This window comes from Leptosomus discolor, chromosome 7, assembly GCF_034619465.1.
Source record: "Leptosomus discolor isolate bLepDis1 chromosome 7, bLepDis1.hap2, whole genome shotgun sequence".
NCBI classification, from domain to species: domain Eukaryota; kingdom Metazoa; phylum Chordata; class Aves; order Leptosomiformes; family Leptosomidae; genus Leptosomus; species Leptosomus discolor.
In genome coordinates, this window is record NC_141397.1 from 1,132,753 (window position 1) to 1,160,016 (window position 27,264).

A 27,264-nucleotide genomic window follows, 5' to 3' on the forward strand; every position below is an offset into this window, starting at 1 on the left:
CTATTGTTAAATATTTGTACATCATACATAAATATATAAAATCTAAATGAAAGCACAAAAAATAAACATACGTACAAAATATTGAGCTGCTCCAGAGTTATATTTACACATGTTCGGTGTGTTTTATTACAAAACTCCGCCTGTTGAAGGGGAAGGTTGTTCTTCAGATTCAACACGTTGAACGCCCTTTTCCTTCTTCCGCTTGATAAACGTGCTGCCTGATGGTTACGGTGTGGGAGCAGTAACTGCCGGGCGTAAAGCCGCCGCCGGGGGTGGTCAGTGCCCTGAAACAGTTCCTCAGTTCCCCACAGGATCCTCCCTGGCGGGCAGGGGCGACCTGGCCCTTTCAGCAGACCCAACACATCCCTCGGTGCTCTCAGGAGCGATAGGATTAGCTGGTGCCTTAGGGAAGGACACGGATAGTGCAACCTGAACTTAATTCTGCAGCCCCCTTTTCTCCAGTAAAAATGTGTCAGGGGAGGTTTATCCAATGTTTCACTCGAGAGAAGCGTCTTGGGGGATGGATGCTAGAGCTCTGATCGTTCTCCCACGTGAGGGCCGAATAAATCTCCTGTCCGTAGCAGGGAACGTTGAAGTTATTTTTCTGTAATGTATAAATGTGTAATTATGTCTCGAAAAAATGTTAGTGGAGAAGAAAAGGAGTGATGTGATGCTGGCAATGTATTTTGAAGGAGGTTGTGTCGTGGAGACCGCCTCAGCGTTGGGTTTGCTGTGCAGCTGCAAGATGCTCTTGACCGAGGGGTGGCCTCACCCCGGGGCTTTGCGTGCTCCTGGAAGCTCTTGGCTGCGGAGCGGGAGTGCGGGGCTTAGAGGAGGAGTAAGCCTGTGCTGTCCAGGTGACAGTGGGGAATTAGCTTCTGCTTCTGACTGTGAGGGTACTGTTGTTTGTGTAGCTGAGAAATGCAGTTTGTTTCGCTCGGGATGTAGCAATACCCCTGGAATGTCTCTCACCATGTCTGCTTACCGATAACGAATGGGAACGTCTACTCTAATAGCATACAGTCTGTCCAGCAATTACTGTTATAATAGTTATTATGTCATCATGATATAATACAATAATCTATACGAAAATCAGCCTCATTATTAATAAAAGTGTAAATAGAGGCACACATTGCCAAATACACCAAGGCACACTCTGGCAGGGATTTGTACCCGTGTCCTTTAACTGCAGAGGTTCTGTAGAAGTGCTGAGCCTCTCCTTTCGGGGTTTACTGGCTGCGTCAGGAGTCAAGGGGGAAAACACGGTTGTTCTCAACTTGCTGTTCTCACTCGTTTCCCAAGTTTGGCTTAAAATATGTCTGTTGAAATGTGAACTTTCTGCACTTGACACTGAAATGTTAGACGTTATTTTATCGGTAAGTTTAATAGTTTTCTGTTAGGCTGCATCCCTTCTGACAGCCGTTGTACCCCCATCTGAAGGTGCTTCTACGGGCCTATCAGTTAAATCCTGCAGAGAGTCTGAAGAAAAAATGTGATGTTATGTGGTTAGTTTGCTGGTTTTTTTAATATCTTGAAGATACTTACGCAATGAGGAGGCAATACAGACACTTTAATTAATTGCTGAATGTCTCATGAGAGAGAGATGCTTTTTTGATGTAGAAAGTGCTATCTTAATTTAGAGAAGAAATTATGTTTTGGGAAAACAAATGTTTTTAATAAGGTCTTTTTAATGGATGGCTAAAGCAAACAATAAATATGTTAATGTAGCACTATTCTGACACGTAATTGAAATTGGGACAATTATAAATGCTTCTTTTGCAAGGCTGCTCTACTAGCGTGTTGTTGGGCAGGTTTTCTCATACATCAGCTGTTAGAGGATGTCTACAAATATGTTTCATGTTGGGTTCTTTTGGCTTTTCTAAAGGAACAAAAAAATTAAAATCAGTTCTGATTTCATCGGTCACATGAACACGTAATGAAATACAGTAAACTTCTGACCAGTTCAGTCCAGTTTGAGACAGAGCACCAGAAGGGACATGATGAATTTTCATCTGCATTTCTTTCATCCTGTAGGAAAATAACCTAATTTAGGGAACTTTCAAGTTAGAAATTGATGCTGATCATTTCCTGACAGAGGCACATGGTTACAGTATAAGGTGCAGCTGCTTTAGCGCTGAAATTCATAGGCAGCGCGGCCGAAACGGTAGTAAAGCAGGAGGAACCCTCGTGCCTACCTGCCTTTGGGACCTCGCTCTCCACGTGGGGCCGTTCCCTCGCTGAGCACAAGCAAAATTTGTTTCAGCCGTGGTCAGTGTAACGGCCTATTCCTGTCGCACCCCGCGGCTGGCGTTGTTCTTCAGGTACTCCTACTGCACAGCGTAAAACTCTGACAAACGTGAGAATGTTTTGGGATGACCGAGCTCCTCGGATAACAGCGTTCACCCTCTGGCGCTCACTTGAGCAGACAGAGAGGGTTTGTTTCCCTTTTGGTGAAGCTGCCCAGGAGCGTAAGGTCGATTGTTCCACGGCCGTCGGGGTGGTGCAGCGTTCCCTCCTGCACCGGGGGTTCTCCCTGCTTGCCGGGGAGCATCGCCTTCCTCTCCCTGCTCTGCCGGTGGCCCTGTCCCCCAGCAAGGGCTGCGGTGGGTCCTCAGGTGAGGAGGATCTTCTTTGGGCTTCACGTGTTTTTGAGCTGCACATCCGTAGTCAAAGCAGGGCTGGTCCTTGTACCATTGTAGCCACCGAGTTCCTTCCCGTGAGTAAGCCAGCCTGGAGCACCTTGACTGGGTTTTAGGTAATGGCTACTATACTTAATTGAGTATTCCTTTTGGAAATAGCCTTTCTATGTTACTTCTCTGAAACCACTTTCTTTTATTTGAGCCATACAATTGTGACCTAGAGTACAAATCGCCATTGATAACGTGCGTCTTTGCATCAAGACGTTTCTCTGTCTTTCACCCCTTTTGCTCTTGGGTGACACCCCGCATTTCCATCTGCCAGACTTCCGTTAGCTGGACCCACAGCGGTTTTCTCCTACTCCATTTCCCTTAGAAGTACTTCTCAATCTCACCAAAACACCCCGCTGCTGTTCTTCTCTTGAAGTTGTGATTTTGGCTTTCAGTTGGAAGCCTCGTGCAGCAGACAGAGCCACTGCATCCCCTCTGGATAAGACCGACCTCGGCAGCCGCGATCGTCCCTTCTCGCCGGCGCTGAGCAGTCAGCACGGCGTGCCCCGTGCGAGCTGTCTGCCTGCGCTCTGCCTGGGAGCTGCTAGCCCGGATGCTTATTCGATGGACATACTGGGTCTGCCCTCGCGGTGAGCTGTGGCGTGGCCAGGCAGAGTTTGGCTGCCTACTGAGTGCTTCCCAAAAGCGCGTTGCTGAACCGCTGGGGCACCTCGTCCTGCCTGGAGACCCGACCTGCAGTCAGAAAAGGTGTTCAAACCTGTGAAGTCACGCTGTAGGGATTTCAGTGCTTATGGGACTATTGCAGAAAACCCATTTTGCTTTTGAGCAGATTAAATTTTCTTTTTGTTCATACACGTAATTTTAAGACCTTATTGAAGACAGACAAATGGGACTGAGTCCATGGGGAATGCCGGCATTTCTCTTACTTCATTAGTCAAGCTGCAGATTTGAGGCTTCTCTCTCTTTCACCATGACTTGGTATGTATTTTACGTTATGTTGTTATTCGTAATAGATTAGAAAGTAGTGAAGACAACAGTTGCCTGTAAAATTACTGCTTGCTTTTACTACCTAATAGCATACTGGGTTTTTTTCATAGCCATTACTTGTGAAGAGCTTTTTCCAGTCTTCCACGTTGCTTTCAGCACTTCAGGACCGTACACAGTGACTGTCCTGGGTGCCTTCTCCTCACCGTGTTGGTTTTGCTGGAGAGGGCTTTGTTCCTAGATGCTTGGTTTTGTATCGTGGGGTCGTCAGGGTCTAATGAACCTCACGAGGGGCTCCAGCCGTAGGGGAGGTGTGATACTTCCACCGCTCCGTTCCAGCAGGTCTGCTTGCGGCCTGCACCGAGGATCTTACCCGTTAGCAACATGCCGTGGAGATGGTAGGCAGAGGATTTATTTTGTTGTAGCTGGCAGTGACAAGCCCTTACAGCAGTCGGAGGACAGCAGTTTGGGGAAGCTTCCATAAGGGAATGAATCAGCCTGGGATCAGTTATCTCCTGTTGCGCACGGAGGGATTTTCGTCTGGGTGATTATCATGTAGCAGTCGTCTCTTGCTGACTAATTGCTGGTTCCCTGCATAGTTCCCTAGTTAGTCAAGCGTTTTTTGAAAGGGAAAGCGACGGCCATTAGATTGTTCTTACTGCTCGGTGGAAGGATCTTTGTCCTGATCTGTTTTGGCAGAAATCAATACAAGCCGTAAGACAAGTAGAGTTTTGGTAGGAGAAAGAAAAAAGCTCGAGTATGAAGAACGACTCTTGTATCTAAAATGCATTTTGTGTACACGTGATGGAACCCATTTGGTGCAACTGGTTTTCAAGCACCTATCCTGGAAAAAGCTCGGAAAAGTCTGCTGAGTTCGTAGAGCACAAGCTCTTTTCTAAATAGAGACACGATGGCTTTTCCATAAGTCTGCCTCTTGTTAGCTATGTCCTAACATAAAGACAAACAGTTACAGTTGGTGTTTTTGTTGTGCCTTCTTTATTGAGTTACATTATGACATTTCTCCCAAATAAAATTAAGCTTGGAGCATGGAAGATAGTGTATCTTCAGCACCTGACAGCTTGAATTTAAGGCAGATTATGACAGTTGCCCTTTTGGCAAGACTGACAGGCTTTTAACCTAAAGGTAGGTACAGTAAGATTACTTCAATACTGCTTTTATGAGGCCTGCCCGAGCAGATAAAATAATCTTTAAAACTTGGGTTGAAGCAGCCTTTCAGGATGAATAGGCAAAGACATGGATGATAGATGCAAGTTGCCTTTGATTCGAGGTCCTGTCAGGCAGGTTTCAGTTAACTGCCGTTGTAAGGTCCCCAGTTCTCTGCACCGTTTTCCGTGGCAGCCACCTACCGCTGGTGTCCCGCGTCGTTCCCCAACCAGGAGTCGGAAAGTTAAGGGGGATGATAGAGGCCCTACAGTGTCCAGGGTTGCGGTTGCGATTTGCAGCTCGACAGCCTTTTTCTCCTCCAGCGTTTCGCGCGCTGCTCTGCTTTCGTATGGCGGGTCCCTGCTTTTGGCCGCGGGGGTGCTTGTGCTCCTGGAGGTTTTCGAATTCTGAGGAGGCGGGATTTTCCTTTTTCTTGGGAAGAAAGTGGAGGGGATCCATTTTATATTTGCAGAAGCCTTGTGTCAACGCTGGCCGTTGCTTGCTGCAGCCCCAGGAGGGTCCCTGGCCTGCGCCTGGCTCTTCTGCCCGGCTTCCCACCCGGGGTGCAGGCGCTCCCCCGCTCGAGCAGCCCAGCGCCTTCGTGCGGCTGCCTCCTGCCTGCGCCTAATCCGGTCGTGAGCAATAAATATGTGTGGATAAATTTTTACCTTCTGGCATGCACTTTTACTGGTCTTGCTCTTGAATAATCTGTGAAAACATTTCTTCCCTTCAGGACTAAAATGACAGCAGCCCTCTAAAGAGCGCGGCTTCTATTCTTACTGTACTGCAAGGAATCAAAAGCTAAAACTTGAGCTGGCTTATAGGCAGGACTGTGTTTGGGGTTAGTCAGTTTACTAGTACAATAGAAAAGGCTTTTTGGAATTGTCGTTTCATGCTATTTCCCAGATATTTCATTTGCAGGCAAAAGGTGCTCTTTTGTTAAATTTTTTTTTAGAATCTTGGAGTGTTTAATCAATAACAGTAAGGTTAAAATTAAAGTTTTCAAGATTAAAGTTTTACCAGCATGACTGTTTTGATGTCCAGCCACATATTTATTTTCCCACACTATCTGTTCAAACTGAATCCCTCATCCAAGACAGTGGTTTTATTCACTATTGGGTCTTTTAGGGGTAAAAAGCGGCCATTGTTGTGCAGTTTCCCAGTGAATGTTACTGTTATCACCTGTGGTTTTCTTGAGCTAAAGAAGGACTTGCGAAGATTGCTTCAAATTGTTTTCTATTTTTCCTTATGCTTGATCTGTGGATGGTTGATTAAGAATAATTGTAATGCCCCCAAAAAGAAGCCTTTCAGCATCAGTAGGTGTTAGTGAAACCATAACTATAAAACGGTATTTTAGAAGATGTGCTTTTAGAAAAGACTTGGACACGTAGTTGTTTTTTTTTTTTTTTAGTTTAGGGATTCTTAAAAATAGCTACGGTTATATGCATAAATGTATTTTAGCAACGTTTTGTAAGGTTAGTTTGCTTTCGTCCCATGGTTGTTCATTCTGAGTTTGGGCAAGAGTCACAGCCTTGCTGATTTCTTTAGGCAACGAGCACTAGCGGACTTAAAAATATTTAAATGCCAGGATTTTTAAGAGATGCTTGGGTATGTTCTCTTTGTTCATTGTGTTAGACTGGGTAACCATTAGCACCGTGCTAAGATCATTGAAAGGCTTACTGTCTTGGGTTTATAGCCTGTCATACACCGATTATACCCGTTTTAATTTGTTGTCTGGAATATATCCAGCTTCTGCTAAATGGTGTCTGTTTTAAGCGAAATGTGCAGCTGTTTGTAACCAGAGGTCAGGTCCTGTGAGGGACAGCGGCACCAGCTGCGTGCTGGTGCGGTGACGGAGCCGCACTCTCGGATGGCCCCGCTCTGGTCACTGCATCAACACAGCGCAGGGAGGTGCTTCTGTGGCTCTTCTGGCTCTTCTCCGTCTCTGCACGTGATCAACAGCGCTTTCTCCTCCTCCGCTTGGGCAAACCTGGACAGAAAGCTAAGCCTCCTGCTTTAGTTTCCCTCCCAAAGGTGGAATCTTTGTCTTGAGCTCATGTTATTTCTGCCTGAAGCAGGTCAAGAAGTTGCGTCTGGAAGACACAAAGCTCAGAGGACTCAAGTCAGCTGCAGAGGTCCAGGAGTTGGTTGGCCATGCATCTGCTTCCACGGCCACCTCCGCTGCTGGCGTGTGGCGGGGACGGCCGTGGGCTCACCTTTACCACCACGTCTGTCTTCATGGTACGGCCATGGTGCCCTGCTTGCCGCTCTGCCTGCTGGGACTGCTGAGGGCATGCGCAGGGAGAGGCTTGGTCACCCCCAGAACAGTAAAGCGAGATGTTCCTGGGGGGCAAAAAATACATCAAAACTCTTTAAGAAAAAAAAAAAAAAAACCAAAATGAAAATGCACATGCACAAGTGCATCCTCCCCGTTTCCCACAGCCGGGGAAACCAGCCAAAACCACTGTCTTTCGAGAAGAGGGAGCGAGCAAAAAGGATGTGCTTTCCCATTCTTCCTGATTTCGCTCCTGTAGCTTCCCTGGGTTGTATTCCTGCATGTTGAGTGACAGGAGCACAGCAGGAGTCAGGACTCTCTCATCAGGTGTCAGTGGAGAAGGTTCGTGTTGGCTCTTCAGCACAAGGAGATGGTATCGATGGGGCCAGCAAAGGTCTGCTTTGCTGTTTTGGGGCACCGCAATCGCAGCCCTGCGAGCGTCGCTGAGCCCTGCCTCAGTGTCTCTGGCACCCCGCGCCACAGACAGGGGAGGCCTGGTGACAGCAGGGGGGAGTCGTACCGAAAGCTGGGGTGCCCCCCGCCTGGGCTCCACGGAGCTCCGCAAACGCCTTCTCAGGGTGGGCAGCACTGGGTGCTACGCGTTGCGTTGGGGGCTCCAGAATTTTGGATCCATCGCAGATTGCTGTGCAGGAAATATCTATAAAATCTGGGTTTATGCAGTAAATTTGGGCACAGAGAGGAGAATTGTTAAGTATTTCATGTGAGCAAAACTCATTGTAGTTTCTACACTCGTTTCGGTTTTCCTCAGTGTGAGGGGTAGAGTGCGAAACAGTCGTCATATGGACCCTCACCTCTTCCTCTTGGGGTTAATGAAGTCAATTTTGCTATTGATTTCAACAGAGTAATATCAGACTTCGTGCCTGATGTCACAGCAGGGATTGAAGTTGAAAAATATCCAAACCCAGCATTGAATCGAGTCACTTTAAATGTATTTATCTTTGTGGCATTATTGCTGTCATCTCATCCCGAGCTGGCGTTATTCATTAATACCGGCTTATCCCCATGATCCTCCTTTCTCTTTGTCTGCCCGTTCGGATATACTGTGTGCACACATTTGTAACCTTCTGTTTCTCGCTCCCTTAATACCGTGTTTTAAATTGCACTTAGGGTTTGAACCAGTTACGCAGTCAGGCCAGGGAACCCCTCGGCCTGTGTCAGAGCCTCTGTTGCCCTGCGCACCGTATTAGGAGGCATTAGGGAGACTGAATTCCTCTGGAACTACAGACTGTCTGATTTTTGAAGCATTGGTGTGATTAACTGTAATGTAATACACTCGGTATGAATGCTTGATGGATAAACATTCTTTTGCTTACTCTAGGCAGTTTTACATCTTAGTAGGATGCAATTCATTGCGCTAAACAGCGCGAACGTGAAGCCATCATTAGAAGAAATGCAGGCAGCCAAAATGAGCTGTGCCTGCAGGTGCAATTAAGGGATTGGCAAGTCTGCCACGGGAAGTAATGGAGCCGCGGTCTGGCGCTGAGAGTGCTGCATTGCACTTTCTGGTTGAAAGATGTTTACAAAATACAGCAGCCCGTTTGCTGTATTACAGAAGCTTTCCCGTTAATCCTCTCAGCCTCTGCCCGTTTGTCCCTTTCGATACACAAGCGATGGCATTGCTGGGCTGGCCGGCTGCGTTCTGGTGGGAGCGGGTGCAACGCTGCTGCTGGGGTAACGCAGCACCCCCTTAACTGGTCTCGTTTATAGCGCCGTGTGGCGCCTTCAGTGTGAGTGGGGCAAGAGGCTACGAGAGGCTTTACGTGCCTTAGAATCACGAGCAGTTTAGTCGGTGCAGAAAAATACCCGCTTGCACCAGAAACTCACCAAATCCCCTCCGTACGAGTCCCGCCTGAGGCGGGGGATGATGTTCGCCCTGCACAGAAGGCCGCTCGAAGGGCTGTCCAGTGTCTGGTGTCGCACTGAAGCTGTGCTTCCCCCCGTAAGCCCTGCGCTTCAGCGATGAATTGTCGGCACGCTGGCACTGCTCCGCGAGGGAAGTTTAACACATCTCTTGAGTTTTTCTTTATAGAACATAATAGAATTTGCCACAGTCATCTTAGACCACGGGGCCGTCTTTATTTAGTAATCCATAAAGAATCCAGAACTAAGAATTTCTCATTTAAAAATAAAAAATCCAAGCATTTCTTCGTTCTTAAGATTTTTATATGAACGTAGATGTTGTGAAAGGTGATGGTGGGAGAGCTTTAGAGATTCAGAAGGGCTCCCGCTGCGGTCTGGCGTGGAAGTGCATGTGCTTGCCGTGCCGTGGGCTGAGGCAAAGCTGAACTGTCTCCTGCTTTCTGGCACTGCAGAGCCTTCCCCCGGCTCAGTCCTCGCGGCATCTGCAGCCGTGATGGTGGCATTGCCGGTTAGTGCCAAGTGCCGGCGCGGCTGGGAATGAGACGGGGTGTACAAGAGAGTCTTAGAAAACCTTGGGGGCAGTTGCAAGAGCAGGATTTGTATTGATCACGTAACATGGAGAAAATTGGACACACAAGTCAGACTGTTTCCACCTAACTCTTTTCTTCCACCTCTGGTCTCCTCTCTGCCTTAGGTAAAGGGATAGATAGCGATGTGCGCTATTTATAGTACAATATATATACATATTTGAGATATATATATATGAGCATTGTAGTAATTCTTGTTCAGTTTATAAAATATGTGCTAAGTTCACATTAAAACTAGAGCTGGATGAATTATCTCTGTATAATTTATTGAGGAAATCTTCTAAATTAATCCCTATGATCACTTTTTTGTGCCCTTTTTTCCTTTGAATTATTTTCTTAACAGTTCTAACATCTGTAAATGGATAAAAGGAATTGCTTATGAAAGTTTGTTTTCATAGATTTGTTTCTAGTGAGTATGCAGGTTACACAGTTTGTCTGTGCTGAGATTTATTTTAAATAGAAATAAGAATGTTCCATGAAGAGTCAGTATTTTGTTTCAGGTGTTTGCCTCTGAGAACGTTCATGGCTCTCTCACTCGGTGCTTGGAGGTCCTGCCGTGCGGGCTGAAGGAGGGCGAGATGGCCGGGAGAGAAGCGCTGGCTCTTGGCTCACGGTGACGTTGCTGCCGTGTGGCAGCCTGTGCTAATTGGTACCAGAAGCTGCGTTTACTCTTGGCCAGCTCCCGTGGCACACTGCTGAAGGCAGAAGAAAAATAGCAGCCTCGGTTATGATGTAAATTGGCAGCGATGCAAGGAGCTGGAAGAAATACTGCAGCAGATTCAGGAATAAATGTCTGGGGACAGAAACTGCGACTTCCCTTCGTGCTGTCCTGTCTGTTCGGGCTTGGTTAGACACCAGAGGTCCGGAGAGGAGGCTGCCCTCTGTTATCGTAACGAATTTGTCAGACTCAGCTCACTACAGATAGTCTCGTTCGCACGGTTATTGTCGTGTTCAGAGACACCGCGAGTTCTTGAGCACGCTTGTCTGTTACCTTGGCAATAGAGGGGCTTGCCAGAAGAGTGGTAAAGTAGATCTGCTGTCACGCTGTAATCTTCTTCTTAAAATATTCCTGCTGATATTTTTATAATTTTTTGTATAGCCTGGTTATCGATGTGCTCTTGTGGCAACTGCCTCTTTGTTCTGCTGGGTGGAGACGCTCTCGAGGTGTAGGCGAATGTTTTCCCTGTGCCCTGAAAGAGGAGTGCGGCTCTGGTCAGCCAGAGCGTTGGGGTTTCCAGGTCGGCACTGCTCTGCCGTAGGCGGGAGCGTGTGCAGTGGCTGTGCCTGGGTCTCTGATGGGTCCGGGGTCTGTGGAAGCCGCCTGGCAGGAGAGACTTTCTGAGCTTTACGGGAATGCAGGACACGGGGGCTTGGCTCTGGGCTCTTTTCCCAGCAATTGTCAAGCTACTATCGTGAAAAAGATGAGGTTTTTTTTTCCCTGATTTTTCTTCTCTGGTTCTAAATTGTGAGTTACTGACCAAAAATGGGCAGGAGAAGATTTAAATAATTGCAGAGTAAATTTTTGTCAGTAACTTCCAGTAACACAAAGTAGAGGTTAAAAAAGGCAAGGGCAGGGCAAAGGAATGAATTCCTGGTGAAGTGTGACCTGTGAAGTACACTGAACTTAAAAAGTCTCCTTGGGATTCCTGTAGGATCAGTAAGATGTAGGGGCATCACCTCGCTGGTCATTTCTTCGCCCTTTATTCCGTGGCTCCAAGCTGCTGCGTTACAAAAACCAACCCACTGCCCGAGAAGATTTAGACCCAGGTCTGCAAAACCCACCACACAGAATTCAGTGAAAATCATTTAGCACGCACTGTTAATGTAAGAGAAAACCAGGGCACTACTGGAATTTCCCATTTGGAATAATGGTTATGACCAAAAAAATAGTGAGAAGGATGGAAAGAAAAAAACCTCACGGAGTTGTAACCGGTCACTAGGTGCCGAAAATAGGGAAAAAAATGCAGAAAGTGCAGGAATATTCAGATAAGCCTATTCAGATGTCTTTGTCAACTCCAGGTTTCAGTGCACCGTGCTGTTTTACTCGCTTACTAACAGAACTGAGATACAGCAACCCCGATAGCTGCGTGAGTTGCGAGTTCCACGCGAGCCGTGTTTCGATACCGGTGAATCCTTTTAAGTCTGACCAGGGTGGCCCTTCCAGGATAAGCCAGTTGAGTTCCTGAGCTTGCCTTCCAGCAAAAGGTAAGTCTGATGTTCAGATACTCTGCAGGAGGTTGGAGGCTGAAAGCATGGAGAATGAGTTTAGTAAAAGCAGCAGAGAAATATTCTCAAACTTTTTGTGTTGAAGTAATTCCGTATTTGCCAGTGAGTGAACCGTTCAGGGTTTTTAGGGTTGCCATGGGAAAAGAGCTGAAGATTTTCCAGATCGGTTTAGAGGCGTATTTGCCCTCAACAACCTAGAGGCCATAATTTGTTGCCTGTGTAGAAAAGAAAGAAAGGATTCATGTCATCTTTGCTCCTCATGACGCCGTGTTCCTGCAGTTTCACGTGAGTGGGATTGCTGCTCCGAAGGCAGGCCTGGTCTGCGAGGACTCACGCCCATGGGAGACAGTTCAGGCTTTATCCAAGTATTTTCCCAGCACTCGGTGCTTTGCGGAGATCTCACGTTCCCCCGTCTCTGACAGAGGAGCGAGCGTTGCTTGGCCGTGGCTTTGAGTGCTGGCTGGAGATGGCCTGTGCCGGGGCAGCCTTCGGCTGGTCGGTGGTGGGCGCTGCCGTGGCGGCTGGCGGCGAGGCTTCGGGAGCTGCGCTCCGCCGATGGGCACGGCTGAAGTCAGAGGGGTGTCTGTGCCTCCCCGCGAAGGAGGCAGCAGCGCTACGGGCTCGCTGGTGGGGTCAAAACAAGAGCCAGTGTCTGGAGAACAGGAGTTTCTCAGGACTCCGCTGGGTTTTGTAAGAATTGAACTGCTGGATATTTTTTTTTTCCCCAGCTTGGGTATTTTCAGAAGGGAAGGAGTCCCTCCCTAAAGAGTGAGGAAAACTCGCCCTAAGAAAAGAGCATCTTTTATCTCCTCATTGATCCTCCTCAGAGCAGCACACACAATATGGGATGTTCTCAACTGAGAGTGTGGTACTTACCACTATCAGAATTTTTACTTGTCTTCTAGTTCACATATCTAAGTTAAAATTTAACTTGCCTTCAAGGAGCAAGGTTTTAGATAGCACTGATATGAAAACTTAGTATTTTCAGGAGGTCTTAATCTCCTTTATCATATAACATTCGTCTGTAATGACACAATATTAGCCAAATAATGATTAGGAAATTTTTTTATGTTTGTAGACATTACTCTGTAAGAGCAGTTCTCTATGAGCTTTGGCTTTACTCTTCAGTACCAGGGCTCACTTTTACTTGCTAATTACTCAGATCTGCCTTAATTAAGAGTAGCAGCATGAAGTTTTCACATGGGACACACATCTCATTTCCATCAACAGTGGTCTTGTATTTCTCTGCTGTGTAGAGTCACGATCCACTCAGTGGACTCGTGATGGTTCGTTTGCTCTGATCTCTCTTACATATAGACAAGCAGCGATGTAAGTCGCACGTGTCCCACCAGGCAGTGCGACCGTGGCGTGGTTTGGGGTTAGCATCGGTCGGGCGCTTCTCCCGGTGGACAGGCCAGGCAGGACATCTCAGCTGAGGTGTGTCGGCGCTGCCGCAGGGCAGTGACGCTGTGGGGTTTTACTAGACACGGTCTTCATGACTCTTACACCAGACAGAAGACTTGGTAGCGTGTGCCAGTTGCCTAAAACAAGAATATCTAGATAATACAGTTCGTATCAACAAAAGGAACAGTTTGGGCATGGCGACAGTTGCTCCTGGCTCTCGGTTGTATGTCAGAAGAGGCCTCTCTGGGATGGAGAACCTAAGGCCCAGATACTTATAGGATGTCGGTAGCTAAACTTTGCTGTGCAGTTCTTTTTGCCAGGGTTCCAGGACATTAAAACAGATCCTTCTCCTGCAGAGCTTTCTGAGGGAAACCCCAGGCTTAGTTTTGGTGTTAGACGATCAGTTTCTATCAATATTGCAACTGTCTAATTCCCATCTGTGTCTCATCCCTGCAATTGCTTCTTGGGAAGATTTGTCTCCTTGGTGCTTCCCTGCTGAAGCGTTAGTGACAGCTGGTGCCTACGCAGGCTTCAGGGGAGCGCGGAGCCAGGAAAGCTGGAGGAAGGCTGTGGTGGCTCCTCCTCAGTGACTCACTCCCTTTGACTGTGACAAAGCGACCACGTTGCAGAGAAAAGGCTCTTTAAAAAAGATTCTTGGTAGTTGAGAGCTGTGAGAAAATGCCCCAAACTTACAAAACTTTTCCTTTTTCCAAGAAGAGTCTGTTTCCCCCTCTCTGGCCTTATTCATAAAATGAAATATTAGAACCAAAATTTGGGTTTTTTTCTGAATTAGAGTCTGCAACATATTTTTATAGTTATGTCTTTTCTAGAATGCGCTCTGTCACGGCTCCCTGAAAGAGAAGCAAGTGGTCATGGATGGGTAGGTGTGACCTCCCTGGGGGTGCTGCCCAGGGTGCATAACAGTATTATCTGCTTCTTTGACCTTTTTTTTGGTTTTGGCCGTTGTTTTGGTGCTGGGTGAATCACCGATGACCCTTTTTCTTTCACTGTGGATAAGACAGTTCTGTTAACAGCAGTGTTGGAGTGAGCCCGTCAGTTCTTTGTGGTTTGTTTGTTTTGACGTACACATTGAGCGTTGGTATCCGTTGGGTTGTCACCACCGTGGGTGGCTTTTTATTTCTGCTGTTGCTGCACTACAAGTGCTGTTATAAATCCTAGTAAACGTCACAGGTGAATTCCCATGGAAACATTTTTTCTAAATACTTGCAGAGGTACAAGCAGAGATTAAGATGATGTATTGGATTTTCCTGATAAAGAGCTTTCTTTAAGTAGTGGCTCAGTAGACTTTATTGTAGTGGGTACTTGGCCAGCGTGACAGCAGACCCAAATCTGTTAAATCACAGGGAGTGAGAGAATTCCCGTGAGTCTGAAATCCCACACACACTCTAGGAAACACAGCGGCAACAGACGTGGTGAAGTAGGTCTACTTAAATCGAGTTAAACATACTTTGAGGAAAAAGTTATAACCATTTATTTTATTTTTAGCAAGTAAAATCCTGAGTGGCAGCTCTCATGACTGTACTGAGCAAGCAGTTCGTTACTGTGGTAGATAGGCTCTTTCACAAAGAAAGAAAATTTCCAAGCACGAATTTTCTTTTCTTCATTTTAACACCCAGAGATTCGTTTAATAGAATCAGTCAACCATTAAATGTGATTGTGCAAAACAAGGTAGATGACACAGAAGAATACCCTCCTCCTCCTTCCCCTAGTCAAAACACGTGTTGAAGGCAGTGGGCAAGATCATCTAGCCAGTGTACAAAGATGGTGAGTTAACGCCAGGTGGGAAACATGGACTGTTTTACCTTGATGCTGTCGGTGATCCTACAGTCTCAGGTTGAATGCTTGGTGAGATACTAGGTAAGAGTGGCATGATATCTTTGGAGACATAAAGGTAACCGTATTGACCACCAACAGTATCTTTAGTTCCCTTCTCGTGTGCAAATCTAGATATTCCAAAACAGTGAGCAAGATCCAAGAAGCCATCTCATCTGTCTAATCTGGTTCAAGAAGGGTGATCGCAAACAAAAACTCAAGATACGATCTGATGCTTTGAGGGGAAATTCTCCTGAAGCATATCCAGTCCCTTTGCAACAGATCTGAAACTGCTGCCACAATATACTGGTGCTGGTCCTTGAACAAAAGGGAAAGCGTGAGGCCAGTTAACATGGTGAAAAGGGATCCAGAGATAAACAGACTCATTTTGTGACAGTTTTTCCCTGTACCTCACCCTCGTCTGTTCTTTGCCTTCAGCCATCAATACCTATCTGCCTCTCACCATCCTTCAGCAGCTACCGCCCGTGTCTCCGTTTCCCTTCATAACGTCCATCTCTGTTCCACATTTGAAACACGGGTCCCTCTCGTCATGTGGGTGAACGAGACGATCCAAGCTGAACCCACAGCTCTTGGGTTTGACCTGCGCTTTGACCTGCTTGCGTGACTGCTGCGCTCCAGGCCGAGAGGTTTGCGCTCAGACCTTAGCTCAGTACTGGTTTAGTTCGGTCTAGCTCTGCCGATTGATCCTCATTCCGGTTGGTGTCAGCGTGAGCGGGGTCGGGTTTGGGTGTGGAAGCCTTGGTGGGTGCAGCCGCCGTTGACAGCGAACCACAGAGGAGGGCAGGCGCCGGGGGAGGTTACCCCCCAGCCTGCAGCAGGGCTTTTCCGACTGGTGGCGTCTGTTCTTGTGTCAGCGAGCGGTACCTCTCTCGGGATGCCCTCTGTCCCGTACAGGCTGGCGTCCTTCGAGCTGAGGTTCTTTCCCAGCTTGGTGCAGCCTACGTAGAAAACCGCGTTCGTGATTCTTCCCGTCTTCAGGTGTTTTGAGAAGCAGCAGGCGGGGGTACGTCACGTGAAGGAGGCTTCAGCTTGTGTAGAAGAGGTCTGCGAAAGACACGGACTAACACAAGCCTTTTCAGAGCTCCTCTGTCAGGCTGTTAAGCAGGTGTGGACACCCTCCACTTTGTTCTCCATTTTACCCGGGAGTTCGGACACCCCGTGGGGTTAACAACAGGAGCAGAAGTTACCGAGTCGTTCCAGGCCTTTACAAAACGCCAGATGCAGGCGCGGTCACTGCATCCCCAGGGCGAAGCTGGGGGAAGGAGCGGGAGGTGATCACTTCCATTTTGAAGGGGTTGGCTGTTCGCACGGTTCCTCCATTTGTGTGCCGCGTGGCCAGAACTCACACAGAGATTTTGCAGGTTATTTTAGACCAAGTAAACTGTTACATTTCCTTGTGCTGATTTCTGCATCAGTGACTTTTCTCCAATCTTATACATACTAAAGCAGCATAAAATGCTCAGCAGCATTGGACAGCATTTAGTGTGCAACTTGGTTTACATAGCTTTTGGATATATTTATAAAGGCTTCTTGGGAGCAAGATTTACTTAAACCAGCCTTTTTCTTGCATCAGTATCACTAAAAATCAATGTGAGATAAGCTTGTGGATTCTTGTAAAAAGTGGATCATCTCAGTCTCTTCTTGGAAGAGGCAATTTATGAAGTGTTTCGCACTGATGCAAAATACAGGAGTTAAAATTTCCATGAAGTGACTAATGCCTGTTCTGGTCCAACCACTGCTTTGTATAAAGCTGGGAGGTTTTTTGCAGTAGCTCTGCGGTAGCCGTAGCACAATGTACTTACGATACTATCGAACAGAGTTTTTGTATTGCAGCTTCGATATATTTACGATTTAAAAGAACTCAGTGTGCACTGACAGCTTTTGGGGCAGGTGAGACCTGCGGTGGGAACGAGCCCAGCTCCTGGCCCTGCGCCGGCAGCGAGCTGGCGTGCCTGCTCCAAGGGCTCCATAGTTGTGTCTTCTGTAGGGTGCCTGTAAAAGAGGAAGAGGAGATACGGGAAACGGTCTTTATTCCAAGTAATGGATATGAGCTATGCGTGGGACTGAGGTGCGGTGAAATTGTTACCGCTAATAATGCATATTCTTTCACTACTGCCAAATATGGGCAGCTGCGTGAAGAAAGCTGGCAAACTCTGACCTCTGAAACCTGGCTGTTTGAAGTTACGGAACACCGGAAAGATCTCTGATTGAAGGCCATGCTCAGGTTGAAAGCATGATAAAAAGCAGCGTAAATAATGTAATCAGGTTAATGCAGTCAATGTTAAATTACTGCTTTAGTGCTGAAATAAAGCTGTAAACCTGGTTACTTTAAAAAAAATACCCATGGCTGAGTATATCGCTCTCCTAATGTTAAGTTAATACATAATTACTAGATTAGAGCATAATCTCTAATGATAGCCACAGGCGGAGTAAATGTAGATTGTAATCTTCAGGTCTAGCTTTGGTTAGATGAATGCAGACTGGAATTTCCTTAGGAGTAAAAACTGGAACAGAGATTGTGTACAGATCATCATTTCAATGTATTTTGCTTTTTCATGTCTGTGATTCTTTACTAATAGTGCATTCTTAATGAGTTGAATTAACTGTTTTAAATATTGACGTGTACAAACCAACTTAGTTGTTCAAGGTCACCTTCTGCATTTATGATCACAAACAATAAAAATCCATCATTTATACTCACTTGACTTTTGCAACCGTACTTGTGCTTTCCTTGAATGAAAAAGCAAAAATTTAGATACCTGAAGTTTGAATGAACAGGAGAAATTTGCCCTTTAAAAGCCTTTTCAAACTCTACGACATCACAGGACAAAAGCAGCAGCCATTTTCATAAGTTGGAAGGTTTTTTGGAGTAGATACTTGAGTGATTTTTTTATATGTTTCCACAGGTTTTCAATACATATTCCAATGAAGACTATGACAGGAGAAACGATGAAGTTGACCCAGTGGCTGCATCAGCTGAATATGAACTGGAGAAGCGTGTGGAAAAGCTGGAGCTCTTCCCAGTGGAACTAGAAAAAGGTATGGGGTCTGTGTGCCATTTCCAGTTCCTGTGACGCTGATCTACAAGTCTGAGGAAGTCCTCACATGCCGACAGAGCCTGTCTTGAATTCCCATGAGCCTGTTGTAGTCACCTTGGCTTTTTTGGATTTAGGAGTTGTTCAATAAGGAATTAAAGCAGCAGCTCAAAGGCTGCAGTTCTTTACTCCCCTGAGAGAATTGTTCTGTGACGCTCCGTTGACACATGGTTTTACAGTGTTTGATGTGATACGTTGATTCTCCACTGGAAGAGTAAAAACCTTGGTTGTTGTTCTAAGCTCCTCGTAAGGGTGAAAGTGATATTTTTGGTGGGTAATTAAAGTGGTAGTAGAATAGATTTTTTAAAAGGAAGCAACAGAGTATTAATTATTGACATGGAAAACCAAGAGGAACCAGAGCATAAGTGTTTACCTACCAAATAACTGTACGAATCAAATGTAAGAAGTTTCTGCTTTCGCTTGCCTTTTTCACAGATGAAGATGGACTTGGCATAAGCATTATTGGAATGGGAGTCGGAGCAGATGCAGGCCTTGAGAAACTGGGAATATTTGTCAAAACAGTAACAGAAGGTGGGGCAGCAGAAAGAGATGGCAGGTAAACTAGCCTCAGTATTCACAATTTTTCCCAGCAATAGTTACTATGAATTATGATTTTCATAGGAAAGAGTTGTTCGCTTAACGTATGTCGTGATAACTCAAAGCTGTAAAGTTCGGAGACTCGATTGGTAAGGTCCAGATGCCTGATGAGGTTATGAGAAGCCACCAGTTTGGTGCTCTGAGTTTAAATTGTTTGAGGAGAACAGATTTGCCAAAGAGTAAAGCTGGAGGTTCCAGATTGTCGGTCACTTTTGAAAGTAGTTTAGCTTTTAAAGGTGTTGAGCTCCCACATGGTCCTTTGGCTTCAAACCAGCTTTAAGCAATCAATACTTACGAAAAAGAGGTCTGCTCAATGTTGGATTAGGAAAATAATTAATGTACCTGAATACTTAAACCCTTAATAAATACACCTCCTTTCAAGTTTGCTAACAGAGGCTGTTACTTTACGTTTCCTACTATGCATAGTCTTCTGTTCCAGAGCTCAGTTTTCACCACTTCAGCACTAAAAGGACGTTAGTCAATTGGAAAAGGAAGCTGTACCATAAATCTTGCCCACTAAAGAGATGAATTGGAGCCTGTAGCCTTATACGATGCTCATGTAAAACCCGGTTGCTTCTAGAATTGCTCACTTGGTACGTGCAGGTTAAAGAATTCCTTTTCACCACACAGTATTTCCTCTCATGTGGGACAGTTATCTGTGTATTACACAGTACCTGCCACAGTCAGGCCAATGTTTCTCATGAAAAGTTAGAAAAATGCTTTAGTATGTAATCATTTAATAGTGAAGAAAAGTATTCTTAAACGTCTTCCAACCCACATAATTTGTTGGTTGGTCCCAGTGCATATCCTTTGTAAAATGGCATGCAAATAAGGTATTACTTAGCTGATACATTAGCAATTAAGTCTACTTATATACATTCTCTACTTCTATTTTTAACCATTAGCGATTTGTTATATTAGGTACAAATAGTGCCGAACACAAACGCAGGTGAGTGGAGTGAGAATAAACTCCCAAAAGTTGATGCTGTCTCCTAGACAATGTGTTGCAGTAACGTGTTCCTTACTGATGAACACCTGTAACTTTTCAGCGAGGCCAAAGGTTGTTCTGCTGTGAATCGCGTCCGAAGGCTCTCGTGGCAGGGGGTTGCAAGGTTTGATAACGTTGCTCTGAAGCCGCTGAAGCGTGCCATCCGCCAGCCTGGGCTGGCAGGTGGCTTTACAGATCTGGGCAGTAAGATGCCAGGTTGAAGGGCAAGTCCTGGTTTATCACAGGCTTAAAAATTCTGAAGGGAGGTGAAGAAGCTGACACCTCAAGATGTCACGACTTCATCCCTCACTGTAAATGTAAGTGGACGTTTTTCGGAGAGGGATGCTTGCGCTCAGCCAGACGGCATTAAGCTCACGACTGGCATTCGGTGTGAAGCTCTCTGGTTGCAAAGCAGAGTCGCTCACTACTGCCCTGTGATGATCTGTATTTTCTGTCCCTCTCGTGATTCACGTGTTTGAGTGGGCCACAGAAGTTAATCTTCAATCACAAGTCGCTTCTTTCAATTCCCTGCATGGCATCTGGAAGGAGCTTGTCAGCTGAGAAGAAGTAATATCTTTCTCTGACCGTTCTAATATTTGTGTTGGTTTTCAACTGGCTGAATGTTCAGTCAGCTGGGAAATAGCCCTCTGATTCTCTCTTTGGGAGCCTGCCTGATCATTCACTTGGGAAAGGGATATGTAATCCTCTCGGTCAGGAACAGCCAGTTCTGTAATAAAGTGCATCAAGTGGAAAGGGTCCTGTTAACTTCATCTTTGTGAGAAGCCTAGTTAATCATTACCACTGATAGCGAAACAAAGTCTTCTAACAGAAACTAAAACCATATTTCAGCAGTTACATCAGATACTCTGGCACAGCGATCTTCAACCAGGCTGTTCTGAAACTAGAATGACGAACATTACAGTACCTGTGGGATAACTCCCAGCTTTTATTGAAAGACCCATCAAATTGTGCTGGAAAGTACTCGCCTCCCCCTGAAGCCCAGGATCTGTGCAAAGGGGTTTCTCGGAGGCTGAGCACCGCTGGCCTTGTTGCTGCAAACAGGTAGTGTTGCGTTGGCAGGTCAGAAGGCGGTGCGTGGCAGTGTTTCACCAGGGCGGGTGCTTCGAGATGAATCCAGAGGCAAGCACGTTGGTATGTAATAGGAGAGGTTATTAATAGTGTGTGAAATATGAAATCGATCATTAGACTGAACATGAAAAACAAAATCTTTTCCTGGATGAATTCATAGCTTTCAAATTATCGTGGTGATGAGTCATTCACATTTTAAAGTATTTTGATAACATTGAGAGCAGTTTTGAAACATCCTCTAAACGTCTCTGCACAGGTTAAGTTTTTCAGTTCATCACGCAGAGCAGTAATTAGGCAAGTCATCTGTTCAGCCTTAGTTGGTTCACTTCTGTAGTTGCTACTTCGCTGAAGTGCATCACATAGGCAAAGATTTCAGTCATGAGCATTGGAAAACATTTGTCAGAACAATTACCAATTTCATTAGTGATAAAAGCGGTTGAATGTCTATAACTCAGGCTTTGCCAACCCGAACCTAATTTTTCATTCATGTTTGAAATTAGATCTGAGAGACAGAGGAAGCCTAGAGCTCCTGGGGGAGGGGGCCCTAAAGAGAAAGCTGCCCTGAGACCATAGTTGTTGAGTGGCAGCAAACAGGAAACTTCTCTTTTAATTACATGTAATTGTATAATTTGAATAACAATTATGTTAATTGTATGTTGTTCGATATGTATGTTTATATATCGTTATAAAATTGTGCCTCTTGAGTGGATGGGCCGCAAGATGGGGTCTGGAAGGGCAAAGTCCCTCCCACCATCAAAGAAGACCAGGTTCGTGACCACCTGAGGACCCTGAACATCCATAAGTCTGTGGGACCTGACGAGATGCATCCCAGAGTCCCGAGGGAACTGGCTGATGCAGTTGCCCAGCCACTCCCCGTGGTATTTGAAAAGTCCTGGCAGTCAGTGAAGTCCCTGGTGACTGGAGAAAGGGAAACGTTGCCCTCATTTTTAAAAAAGGGTAGAAAGGAGGGTTCTGGGAACTACCGACCTGTCAGCCTCCCCTCTGTGCCTGTGCACATCATGGAGCAGATCCTCCTAGGAGCTGTGCTGAGGCACATGGAGGACAGGGAGGTGGTTCAGAACAGCCAGCATGGCTTCGCCAAGGGCGAGTCCTGCCTGACCAACCTAGTGGCCTTCTGTGATGGAGTGACTGCATCAGTGGGCAAGGGAAGAGCCATGGATGTTGTTGATCTGGACTTCTGTAAGGCCTTTGACACGGTCCCCTACAACATCTCTCTCTCTGAATTGGAGATTGATGGGTGGATTGTTCGGTGGGTGAGGAATTGCTTGGATGGTCGCATCCAGAGGGTAGTGGTCAATGGCTTGATGTCCAGATGGAGATCAGTGATGAGTGGCACCCCTCAGGGTCTGTACTGGGACCAGTGCTGTCTAATGTCTCCGTCAGTGACGCAGACAGTGGGATCGAGTGCACCCTCGGCGTGTTGGCCGACAACACCAAGCTGAATGGAGGGCTTGACATTCCCAAGGGACGGGGTGTCATCCAGAGGGACCTGGACAAGTTGAGAGCTGGGCCTGTGCAAACCTCTTGAGGTTCAACAAGGCCAAGTGCAAGGTCCTGCACCTGGGTCAGGGCAGCCTCTGGTATCAGTACAGGCTGGGGGATGAAGGGGTTGAGAGCAGCTCTGGGGAGAAGGACTTGGGGGTGCTGGTGGACAAAAAGCTGGACGTGAACTGGCAATGTGCGCCTACAGCGGAGAACGCCAACGGCAACCTGGGCTGCATCCAGAGCAGCGTGGCCAGCAGGTTGAGGGAGGGGATTGTCCCTCTCTGCTCTGCTCTGGTGAGACCCCCCTGCAGGGCTGCGTCCAGCTCTGGGGCCCCCAGCACAAGGCAGACACGGAGCTGCTCGAGCGGGTCCAGAGGAGGGACATGAAGATGCTGAGGGGCTGGAGCAGCTCCCTGTGAGGACAGGCTGAGAGAGTTGGGGGTGTTCAGCCTGGAGAGGAGAAGGCTCCAGGGAGACCTTACAGCGGCTTCCAGTGCTGAAAGGGGCTGCAGGAGAGGTGGGGAGGGACTCTGGATCAGGGGTGTGGGGATGGGATGAGGGGTAATGGTTTCAGACTGAAAAGGGGGAGATTGAGATGAGATCTTGGGAAGAAATTCTTCACCATGAGGGCGGTGAGGCGCTGGCACAGACTGCCCCGAGAGGTGGTCAATGCCCCATCCCTGGAAATATCCCAGGTCAGGCTGGACGGGCATGGGAGGAACCTGGTCTAGTTGAAGATGTCATTGCTCACTGCAGGGGGCTTGGACTAGAAGATCTTTAATGGTCCCTTCCCTCCCAAACTATTCCATGATTCTGTTCTATGATTCTGATTAAAATATATGTATGTGTAGAAAGAGAGAAGGTTTGGAGAACAGGGGCCATAAAAATAAGAGTTGGAAGTGAATTTAGGAGCTGTACAAACAAGAAAGGAGATACGAAATATGCCTGAAGGACAAGTGGAATCAGGCTGAATTGCAGTAGATCAAGGTGGAGCCACTGACGAAGTTGCAGGCAGCAGTTCTCTGACATGACATTTCATCACCTGAAACACCGTTAACCGCGTATCTGATGGACGTTGCTGATCCACTGCATAGTGAAGTGTGTCAAGTGTGGCAGCTACACTGCCGTCAGAAAGGAATCTGTTCTTCCACCATTTGCTTTTCAGCCAAGAGGGTGACAGCTTCCCACTCAGTGGGCACCAACTTCTTCCACTTCTTTTCTTGGAGCTCCTGCAGCCATCTGACTGTGCCTCATGTTTGCTGAGGTGGAAAAAACCAAGTAATTTTTACAGTATTGAAATATGATTGATATTCACGTGATGGGTGTCTTAATTAAATGCTTCAGTGAAAATTGAAATAAAATTCTGAGGTTAAAATACCTGATATGATTTTCAAGATAGGAGTTTACAGGCTGTCCTGAAGATCATTTTTTCAAGGTTTGTTATATGCAGAAGGGAGATCCTGCCCAGAACGCAGTGACATTCTGTGGTGTGAGGCTGCCAAAGATTAAATGTTGTATTTCTTGTTCATCAGTGGAGTCCAAAGAACTGAAGGTACTGCTTGAACGCGTGTAGAGCTGCAAAGCATTGCCTCAGACTTGACAGAGACATGAGTGCTCCAAGTCAAAACGCTTCAGCCCTCTTTTGAAACCTCTGCTCCTTGAAAAGAAGCCTTACCACTAAGATACCCTAAGATATTAAATACCTCAAGTTAGGTGTTTTCATGTAATTTAAATGGGGTTTTTTCATAGCTGTTTCTTGGTTCCTTTGTAAACTTTATCGCTTGGATCCGTAGCATCCGTGTAAGTACTTGAAAATTGCTGCCTTTGACTAGTTCTGAATGTGTTGGGGTTGGGTTTTTTGATGTCTGAAGCTATAGAAGTTCATGCCTTTCTAGAGGACGTTTTAGTGCAGCAGTCCTCCGTCCAAGCATTTGTAATCCAGATGAGTCCGATGCCTGCTCTGGGGATTTCGCAGCAGTGCTTGCTTCAGATAAAAGCAGCGTGTTTTTTATTCTGCCTAACTTTTCCTGCATCAAACAGCGTATCGACTGCAAATAGGCGTTTGGTTTCAAAGAGAGAGTCCTGATTAAAACAGTCCAAGGTCTGATTATGGTGTGCAGCAAGATCACACTTGCACTGGGGATTCATCTCCTTGGAGCAAGTTAGATGGAATATTTTAAGAGAGTATGTCACAATTCAGTCTGATGCACAAGCTCTCTGCAGATGAGCAGGTTGTTTTAGTTAAATATCGCATTTTTTTTCCATTAGCCTGAAATACCAGAGCTATGTCTTATGCTGTTTTTCAAGACTGGCTTAGGAAAGAATGATATAAGAGCTGTTCAAGCATCTCGCTTAATTTAAGTCATATGACAGATCCAAGAGTTTGTGTTGCTGTGTTGGTATACAAGGGGAGTGCCTGGATGGTGGGTGCTCTGAACTGTAACGGTAACGAGCTGGATTGAGGAGATGTCTGCGTGCAAGGAATGATGCATTTTTCATGTTTACCTCAGTCATTTTATGACTGAGTTCTTGTTTAAAGTCTTTGTTTAAAATCAAACTAAAAAGATCTCTCTCTGTTGTTTTGCTGAAAATTCACCAAGAATTCACACCGTTATTTGTATATTTGTGTTTTCCCCCTGAAAGGATCCAAGTGAATGACCAAATTGTGGAAGTCGATGGCATCAGTCTGGTTGGTGTTACGCAAAATTTTGCTGCAACTGTTCTTAGAAACACCAAAGGGAAGGTCAGGTGAGTGTTTCAGAAGAAAAAAAGAAAGTGATTGAATACATAAGATTACCTGGCTTCTTTCACAGGAGGGTCATGTGCCCGGGTGGGATCAGAGGTTTCTGGCCTCTTTGTGTCTTGTCTGCTTTTACCCCAAGACAAGGATGAGCTGTGGTGTTACAGATTCTTGGGCTGGCCTAGATTTTTAAACTGTGACCACTGAAACAAGCTGAAAGTGCACATAGAAGTGACTCTTCACTGGTCTAGATCTCCGTGGACCTCAGACTGTATTAGCTGGAATGATGAAGGTCATGGCTCTAGGTTAGCTGGAAACTGTGCTGCCAGTGCTCTCCTCCCTGCTGATCCCCTGGGCAGACTGGCCACGTCACTGCCCCGGGTTGGAGGAGTAAGGCGGTGAGCGCTCTGGTCCTCGCAGGTGCCACCTCAGCGCGGAGGGGGGAGGCAGTGCTGTTAGCGGCTACCGGGCTGAGGAGAGCGGTGTCCCGGTATTGATTCCTTGAGCTGCCGGAGTCCCTGCGCCATCGCTGGGTTTCTCACTGTTCCTATGCTGTGGTTCATTGAGCGGCATCCCTGTAAAAATCCATACAATAACGAATAGGCCGGGAAAGGTAACATATACTGCAAGTAAAATGCTGAGCTGACGTACGTACGAGGCTGTAAATGGTTTGTAAATCGATAAGAACAGTCTTCACCTAGAAATGAGCTGGTTTGCCATTTAAAAACCTCTGCAGTCACATAGCTTTTGTGTTTAACAGCTTATTAATTTCAGTGAAGATTTAACTCTATGAAATAAATCCAAAAATATCTTTGGCGTATTGCAAAGCAACAGCCATTCTGTAGTCACCCTTCGGGGCTCTCTCAAAACCCTCTCTAGGGAATACGGCTGAATTCTTGGATTAATGGTTTCAGGGATGACTTCTTTCGAACCGTGACTGAACTGCAGGCGGTAATAGGTGCAGTCCCCCTCCGACGGCGCTGCCTTCTGCTGGCGTGCCCACCTCCGCTGGAATTCCATAGCTGTTCCCGCACAACGTTAGGGAATGGTGCTGGCATGTGGATTCTGCAGAGAATCTTGGGGGTGGTTAATGGAGGTTTTGTTTGAAAGAGGTTATTTAGGAAAAAAGTAATTAGAAATTGTAGTGTAATTACAGGTGGATGTCTTTTGTGTAACATTTAGAGTTCTAGTGACATCAGCACTATTTCTGCGGAGGCTCACACACGCTGTGAGCGTTCCTGCTGAGTTAACTGCAAAAATGAGGACTTACTTTATGGGTTTTCTGCAGAGTTGGGACCTGCAGGCGTAAAATCCTTATGACAGAGAACAATGTATTCCTGTGTTTCGGTACGCAAAGCCAACGCCATCTGTGTTTGGTGTTGGATGTTTTAGCTCAAAAAAAAAAAAAGGAAAAAAGAAAGTGCTCACGTAAGACATATAGATCACATATATATTATATACATTTATAATCGGCTTAGTTCTTGTAATTGTTATTGCGTGAGCTACAGAATAGAATACTTGCTTCTGTGGAAAAATGATGTGTTTGGAGGAAGGAAGAGACATGAAACAGTTTTCACCCAGAATGTTCTCTCAGGAAGTAGCTTGCAGTCAGGCTGGTTGCAGTCTAGACCCTTTTGTCACAAAATAGTGGACCATAAAAAGTATTTCTGTATTGTTGTTGAGCACATTGTCAAGTGCACTCTGTATCCTGTGCACTGGGATCGTTGGCTTCTGACAAGTCTCATTTATCAAGGAGAGAGGTGTGAGCTTCTGCGTTTTTCCTTGTGAGTAAGCTTCAGATACGGAGCTTTCATGGGGAGAATGACCCAGTGCATTAGTGTCACAACTAGATAAAAAACCCTCATAAAATAATATTAAATGAAAAATAAAATCTAAAATACATTATAATATGAATTATAATACAAAATGATCTAAAAATATTATTAAATAAAACAGATATATGAGCAGCTGTGTGCGCCCTGGCATTCGGCGTGGTTAGCAGCGTCTTACTGATGTGTGTGTCTAATTAGGGGAAAGGAACGGGTAGAATTTGGTGCAACTGCCCCTGTTTTTGTTTTATTTAGGAAAAAACCCTCAGCAAGACTGCTCCTCTGCTTTTCGCAGGCCAGCTGAGAAAGGCGTGATGTCCTCCCCGGTGCGTGGCAGGCTGGCGCGAGAGCCGGCGAGGCGGCCGGCGTGGTGTGGCGCGGGCTGCTGCTGCCTGCG

At 46.2% G+C, this 27,264-nt stretch overlaps 1 protein-coding gene across 3 annotated transcripts in view; it reads left to right on the plus strand.

The window, feature by feature from the left end:
• The window catches only part of PPP1R9A (protein phosphatase 1 regulatory subunit 9A), a 119,872-nt gene that overhangs the window by 48,544 nt on the left and 44,064 nt on the right, over positions 1 to 27,264 (plus strand). For all 3 annotated transcript variants that reach the window (XM_086467834.1, XM_086467835.1, XM_086467836.1), the window contains exons 2-4: positions 17,930 to 18,062; positions 18,554 to 18,674; positions 24,942 to 25,046. In XM_086467834.1, coding sequence (XP_086323960.1) covers positions 17,930 to 18,062; positions 18,554 to 18,674; positions 24,942 to 25,046 — 359 coding nt within the window. The remainder of the gene's footprint in view (positions 1 to 17,929; positions 18,063 to 18,553; positions 18,675 to 24,941; positions 25,047 to 27,264) is intronic.